Below are 7,843 nucleotides of genomic sequence, written 5' to 3'. Positions count from 1 at the left end.
CATTGGAGTATTTAATGTTTGCATTAAATGCACATACTCCTTCATGCTAGAAACCACTTCTGAGTTTTTGTGTTGATCACTTTGGTAGAAAATCACTTGCTTTAAGTTAGAACAAGTTTTTCACCAGCAGCGCATGTCTTTTGATGGTGTTTGACAACTTTCAAATCTTAAATTTCATTTATTCTTCATAGGATTTGACAGATCCTAAGAAAATGTGTCAAATCATGACATGTCTTTTCTATCGTCTGATAATACATACACAAATGTATGAGACATAGTTTGAGATCGCATAAGACACAACTTTTGACATTTGTATGTATTTACTTTGTATTTAGGTGCATCTAATCAAAATAATTAAGAGTAATAATTTTTTCTTCAAGACTTAAATGTCTTTTGACTTGACAATGTTATATTATATTCATATCATGCAAAATAAATTCTTGCTTTTGGCTATGTTGGACAAACTAACAGAAAAACTAGCTTATTAAATTTAAATGTTTGCTAAAACTAAATGTTGAAGTAACTAAAAAAATATAAAGATATAAAAATAATAAAATCATGATTTATTTAAATAGGACAACTAGAAAATTGGACAACAATGGTAAAATAAAAATAGAAGAAAATATAAAAAGTTAAAAACTAACGTTTCAAACAAGTTTTTCAGCTAATAAAAAAAGCTAAAAACTAGGTGAAATGTTTTTATTAGAATAAAAAAACTTCTTAGATGATAAATTAAAAAATATAAAAAAAGAAAGAAAAGTAAAAAAGAGTAAAAATGAGAAAGGAAAATATTAGCAACATAAACAAGAACATTCATTTTTATTTGTTTTTCTTTTTCCGGCTACCAAAACCATAATTACAACTACAACTTGAGCCAGTGGCCAGTGATTGCTTTGCTTCTTCTCACTTTATTCTCTCTCTCTCTCTTTTTCTCTCTCTTTGCCCTTTGAAAGATGCACTTCACTTCTCTCTTTTGGCAAAGACCAGCATCCTTAATTCTTCAAAATTCTTTTACTATGTAACACCCCCCCCCCCCCCCCCCCCCCCCCGGAAAAAAAAACCTTTGCTTTTTCTCTCTTCCTCTGCACCCATCCCGAATTTTGATTGTTAAGGTTGTTCCACATCGTGTTCCACTCAACACTTTTCAGCGAAAATTCCATCCGGGGTTTTTGTGGATCCGACCCAGATCCTGTTTCTCTCTGATCCAGCTATATTGTTAAGGTATGCCCTTTTCTTCTTACTGTAGTTGAATGAACAAGTCAAAGTTTCTCTCTTAATACTTATGGTGTTATGTTATTTTACACAATTTCATAATTAATTGGTTGGTATCAATTGACGAGGGAATTTCCAATTTCTTAATTTATTTATTTTCGTTTTTTTTAATTTGGGGTATTTGTTTGTTTCTTGGTATAACTGCAAGAGTTGGTATAACTGCGAGCGTTGTTTTATTTATTTATTTATGGTAGGAGAGGGAGGGGGTTACTTTGTTTGATTCCTGTTATTTTTTTAATAATATATTTGGGATTTAGGGGTAATTTCGAGTTTTTGTGGTGTGTTTGTGTTTCAGATTTGTCATAATAAGAAGCACCATGGATGTTGATGTTGATAAGGAGTTTTTTGCTGAATCCTCTGGCTGTCTACAATTAGTGTTTTTTGTTGATAAATATAGCATAGATGATACTATCTTATGATGGCTAAGACAGAAGTGATGTTGAAGAGAGGTTATTGTTTCATTGGATGTTGTCTCTATCAGGGATTCAGTTAGTGCACTTGCTTGGCTAAGTTGCTAATTGAGGTTGCTGCTTTGTATGATTTGAAGAGTTTCAGTAAGGAGTGTGTTCTGACATAAAAAACTTTTGTTGAGCCAATTTTAAGCTATGATCAAGCAGATATTGAATAGGCTCCCTCGGAAGCCCTCCAAATCGGGGGAAAGTCGTGAAGGAGGGGCAATATTGACTCCCTCTTCAACTCCTTCGACAAGTGCAAGGAGCAGTGATGCTGCAGGCTATCACTATGCAAATGCAACTGCCTCACCTCTTTCAGGCACTGCTGATTCGGTTCCTGGATTAAATCATGGTGACAGGATTGTCCAAGCTATGAACTCAAAACTGAATCTGAATGGGAGTTTTCCAGTTATGGCCTATGAAGCCTTGCCAAGTTTTCGTGATGTTCCAAACCCAGAGAAGCAGAATTTGTTTATAAGAAAGCTGCAAATGTGCTGTGTTCTATTTGACTTCACTGACCCTACAAAGAACATCAAAGAAAAGGAAATTAAGCGACAAACACTAGTAGAACTTGTGGATTATGTTTCGTCTGCTAATGGGAAGTTTACAGATGTTATGATGCAAGAAATTGTAAAAATGGTGTCTATAAATTTGTTCCGGACATTTATTTCTCCTCCGCGAGAGAATAAAGTTCTAGAAGCATTTGACGTGGATGAGGAAGAGCCTTCCATGGATCCTGCCTGGCCTTACTTGCAAATTGTGTATGAACTGCTTCTAAGGTTCGTCATGTCAACCGAGACTGATGCGAAGTTGGCAAAAAGGTATATTGATCATTCATTTGTTCTGAGACTGTTAGACCTTTTTGATTCAGAGGATCCCAGGGAACGGGATTACTTGAAGACAGTTCTTCATCGTGTTTATGGGAAATTTATGGTGCACCGACCATTCATCAGAAAAGCAATCAACAATATATTCTACCGCTTCATTTTTGAAACTGAGAAACACAATGGGATTGCAGAACTCTTGGAAATTTTGGGAAGTATAATCAATGGATTTGCTTTGCCACTGAAAGAAGAGCACAAGCTGTTTCTTGTGCGAGCTCTTATTCCTCTTCATAAACCAAAATGCATACCAATGTACCATCAGCAGTTATCTTACTGCATCACACAGTTTGTGGAAAAAGATTGCAAGCTTGCAGATACTGTTATACGGGGATTATTAAAATACTGGCCCATTACGAATAGTTCTAAGGAGGTTATGTTCATAGGGGAGCTAGAGGAAGTCTTGGAAGCAACTCAACCTGCAGAGTTCCAAAGATGCATGGTACCCTTGTTCCGCCAAATAAGTTGTTGCTTGAGCAGTTCGCATTTCCAGGTTTGGTAACTACAGTAATTTCCATCTGTTTCCACTTTCTCTTTGTTTTCTGTGATAATTTCTCAACCCTCAAAATAGATGAAATGACACCTATATTTGCTTCTTGGTTGGTGTCTGATTTTTGACATAGGGTGGTAGAAATTTGGTGAAGAAAACCATTTTCCATATGCAAATAATATCCTAGTGCATGTTTGGTTCGGATTGTTTTTGGAGAAATAATCTGTTTTTCTTTTCTTTTTTGAAGCTTTCTCGGAAAGTGGACAAAAATAAGTATTTGTTTTTTTAAAATAAGCAAAATCAAACACACCTATTTTTTGTTTTTTGTTTTTTTTTTTAATGTTTAGACATGAAACATGAGCTTCACGAGACAAATTATAATGTCACTGAAGATAATTTAATATTTGGATTACTATCACTAGTATAAGGAGCAGTTACAAATACATTTTGACAGTTTTTTTAAATGTGTTTATAATACACTTTCTCACTTTTAATTCATAATATGACCTTTGATTTTCACTTTTGTGAACTTTACTTTTGAAAATTGATGGAGGATATTGGTTAATGTGGCTTACTTTTGCTCTTTCCGATATTTTATGGTTTTCTCTTACACTTTTTTGTTTTTGTTTTATTCATGGATTTTCAGAAGGGTAAAATATGGTTTTGGTCCCTCTATGATGTTCAAAGTTCAATTTTAGTCCCCCTAATTTTTTGTCCGTTTCCCGTCCCTCTAATTTAATTTTGAAGTGTAACACTTTTGGTCCTCAAAATGCTTTATAGAGGGATGAAATGTGGTTTGGATAACGCTGGAGGGACCAAAAATAGTGCATTTCAAAATTAGAAGGGCTAAAAACGGATAAAAAAATTTAGAGGGACTAAAACCAAACTTAGAAAATTTTAGAGGGACAAAAACATATTTTACCCTTTTCAGAATGCTTGAACAGAATTTTGGTAAAAGATTTGTGGTCTGCTATTTCTCTGACAATTTATTGTCTGAGACTGCCATGATGGGGGCTATTTTGGTAATCTGTTACTGAACGGTGTAATTGTGTTAATTTTTTGTGGGGCGATTGTTGGGAATCCATGTAGACTGCACTGGAAACTCAACTCAGTGAAAATGTTGTGGTCTGGGCTACTGAAAAGATGGTAAACGTATTGCATTCACCAATATAATAAAACTTCCTAGATGTTAAGCAGTCAACTTAGAATGCATTTATTATATCGACTAGTGGAAAGACAAGTGTTGTTGTGCCTGTCTGCATTTTTTATCATTTGGTAAAATGAGAAGAATGAGAACAATTAATTTATAACATATTCCTACTTCAGAAAGGAAAATAAAATTGGAGAGTGATAAACACCCAAGCACTTGGGGAACCCTCTTCTAAAAGCTGTGTTAAGGGGGGAGAACCAACCACTTAATTACTCCACCGAGCATCCCATTATCCCAGAGTTCCATGCTACTCAATGTGGGGCTTAGGCACCCTGTAATACTCAAGTCCCTATTATAGCTTTTCCCTTGAGAGCTAATTGTACTTTACAATGCTTCACTAAGCCTTTTTTTATCAGCCCTTCCGAGACACTAGCAACCAGCTCTGATACCAATTGAAAGCACCCAAGTACTTGGGGAACCCTCCCTTGAAAGCTAGCTATCAAGGGGGGAGAACCAAGCCACTTAAGTACTCTACCAAGCATCCTATAATACTACTCAATGCGGGATTCAGCACCTCAAAATACCCATGTCTCCTTATTAGTGAGTGTGCTTAAACTAAAGCAAATAAAATTTAAAATTACTACCTTTTTCCCCTGTACATGTCTTCAGAGGAGAGTGGAAGGAGGTTGTCCCAATGGACAAATCATGTCTGAGCAATGACTAGCGATTTTTAACTCATTTTATTATTGAAATTAGAAAAATAGCTACTGCTTGGGACCCTCTCCTTTGGTCTTGTGTTCCTTTTACTACATCATCTTAAAATAGTTTTGAAGATTTTAAGCAATTGTTGAGACAAAAGGTTGGAATTTGCTTTATTAATAGGATAATAGAACTTCCCTAATTTTGGGGCTTTGACAAATGGACCCCTGAATGTTTTGTTTTGGTTATCAGACCGCTCTTATATCTTAAATAATGTCTCCATAGCTAGTCTGTGTTCTTGCTAGATGGTCAAGTTTAACATATTGGTTTCTGAGTTGTCATACCCCAGTTTCCTTTTATTTCTTTTGTATTTTTTTAAAAAAAATTATCTACACTTGAAAGTCTATGTTTATATTTATATTTATCTTGTTAAAGTACATGACTGGGCAGGTTTGCAACTAGGATCTCGAGTGTTGGAAAATTCTAATACCTTTTCTGTTCAAATTTTAGTTTGGATACTTGTTAAACCATAAGTTATTTTCAAGAGTAAAACTATGATTTTTTTTTTTAAGTTGAACATTTTATGTAATCAAGTATGAGTCTTGAACATGAGAGTTGGAAACATCATTTGGTAACAAGATATTTTTGGATTAAAATTTCTATGAAATTCAAAGAGTGGTAAATATTGTGCCCTTTTTGTAGATAACCTAAATGGTTGGGCCTATTAATTCTGCAAACCACAAAGATTGCACCAAATTCTCTCTCTCTCTCTCTCTCTCTCTCTCTTACACACCCATGTGCACACAATTTTTCACTCTCCTCTTCTGCAATAGCTTAGATTTTGGATTCTTTCCTTGGCCAAGGGACCATAATTTATGGAGTTTCTATTATTGTTCTCTTGTTAATAATGGTATAAAGATTGGTATTAGGAAGCTTTTTCAAGATATATGATTACATCGCCATGAATGATATTCTCAAGAATACTATGACTAGGAATGTTATTTCTAGATAAATTTAAAAACATATTTGTTTAGAATTTAATGTTTTTGGGAATATTTTTCAAAGAGTTTGTGTATGCAATGACAGTGTAAAAAGTTTTTGCACTATCATCCATTTATAAACTATTATGTATGGTAAATTTGCTAACTTTTACAATAACTACCTTAAAAGTCATACCAATGATGATTTTTGATAGGTTAATAGTGTAAAACTTTTTACACTAACAGGGCATAGAAATTGAACTCTTTCAAAATGTAAATGATAGTAGAAAAGAGTGGAAATAGAAGTTGATAGTTAAGGTTATAAAGAAACTTCAATATTCCTTTGGAAAAGTAACACACCCAACCGTCACTATGGGAAGAAAAACCAACCAAGCTAAGCAAGGATGTTACTTTCCTGGGAATCAAAATCAACACACATTGGGAATATTATGGCTTGTACCAAACTTAAGAATGTCATATTCCCAAATTTACTCAAGTAATTTTACTATTAGACACTGTTGTGAATGTTTTTCCCAAAAACTAGGAATGTTCCCATTTATAGAGTTGGCTTCATTGTTCTTGGTAGGATTACTTAATAACAACACATATTACTGACATTGTGATGCATTGTTCTGAATAGTGGATACTCTTACCATCATTTTACTCCTATGCTCTTTCATATGATCTGTTTGCTTCTTAATTTGTAGGTAGCAGAGAGGGCTTTGTTCTTATGGAATAATGATCACATTGAGACCTTAATCAAGCAGAACCACAAAATTATACTTCCCATTGTCTTGCCTGCTCTGGAGCATAATGCCCGAAACCACTGGAACCAGGCTGTCCAGAGCTTGACAATAAACGTTCGCAAGATATTCGTGGACACTGACCCTGAATTCTATGAAGAGTGCATGATCAAAGTTCGGGAAAATGAAGCGCAAGAGAAGGATATGAAGTCAAAGCGCGAGGCCAGATGGAAGCGTTTGGAAGAAATGGGAGGCATGAAAGCTACAACCAACGAAGCAGTTCTAGTTTCTCCCAGAACTGCTTCTCATACCCCTTCTGGCAAGGCAAGTAGAGCTCAGTTGGAGTGATCATTGATTTTTGGCATTGCAGAGTTGAAAAGCATTGCATTATGCTGCATAAGAATACAAGGGGTGGTGATAATGAGTTGCTTTTTGTTGGTTGCATTGGCTACATGATAAAATTCATGGCCAAAAAATGTGGGGTACAAAATAGCTCCAATTTGGTTTTACAAGCATGGAATGAATGTATATATATTGGATTGCATGGACAAGAATGGTTGCCTCAAGCCACAGTTTATTTGGGAATTTTCCTTCTAAAGGCGACCTTTGCAGTTTGATGTTGTGGAAAAATCTTAATTGCTCGAGTTCAACGGTTTATCTGCTTTCATACTTTAACTTTGATGGAAGCATGCTACATTTTTTCTTGCCAATGTGTAGTGTTAATCTTGGTTCCTTTGTGTAGGTGAGATGGTTGTTTAAGGAAATTGAGCAATTAGAGCTTATCTTATATGAATTGCGGTCGACACTGTATTTTATATATATGATGAAAGAAAATTATTTTAGTGAATGTATTATTACTGATAAAAGTATTCAATGAATCTTTTTTTTTCTCTCTTTTTTGTCTTTTTAAATTCCAGATTGGCATGAAAAAGTTTTGTTCATGTAGCAATTTATTTTCTTAGAAAATTGTCAAGCAAGTTCATGTTTGGTAAAAAATTTTTTGGAAAATCTAACATGCACCTATTAAGAATTCTTAGTGCAAGGCATTGGTCATTTTGTCATCAACTTCTTTTCCCTTGCATGTACTTTTTTTTTTTTTAGGTAATCGTGTTTTGTCAGACACTAAATGATAGATAGATATTTTTTCTAGCAGAAATTTGAATTTTGGTTTATCAT

At 34.6% G+C, this 7,843-nt stretch overlaps 1 protein-coding gene across 1 annotated transcript; it reads left to right on the top strand.

Moving 5' to 3' along the window:
- The first annotated feature begins 896 nt into the window (after positions 1–896).
- On the top strand, positions 897–7,557 carry LOC114412274 (serine/threonine protein phosphatase 2A 57 kDa regulatory subunit B' theta isoform-like). Its single transcript, XM_028376100.1, has 3 exons — positions 897–1,221; positions 1,568–3,098; positions 6,632–7,557. The coding sequence occupies exons 2-3, from the start codon at positions 1,878–1,880 to the stop codon at positions 7,013–7,015; spliced, it is 1,605 nt and encodes a 534-aa protein (XP_028231901.1). The 5' UTR covers positions 897–1,221; positions 1,568–1,877; the 3' UTR covers positions 7,016–7,557.
- The last annotated feature ends 286 nt before the right edge of the window (positions 7,558–7,843 follow it).

The sequence above is a fragment of the Glycine soja genome, chromosome 5 (genome assembly GCF_004193775.1).
Source record: "Glycine soja cultivar W05 chromosome 5, ASM419377v2, whole genome shotgun sequence".
NCBI classification, from domain to species: domain Eukaryota; kingdom Viridiplantae; phylum Streptophyta; class Magnoliopsida; order Fabales; family Fabaceae; genus Glycine; species Glycine soja.
This window is presented reverse-complemented; position numbering and strand designations above follow the sequence as displayed.

What these genes read in the sequence shown, in the direction of transcription:
- LOC114412274 (XM_028376100.1), top strand. Translation starts at nt 1,878, where the DNA reads ATGATCAAGCAGATATTGAATAGGCTCCCTCGGAAGCCCTCCAAATCG. An exon ending in TGAGCAGTTCGCATTTCCAG is followed by an intron (nt 3,099 to 6,631) that starts GTTTGGTAACTA and finishes CTTAATTTGTAG; the next exon opens with GTAGCAGAGAGGGCTTTGTT.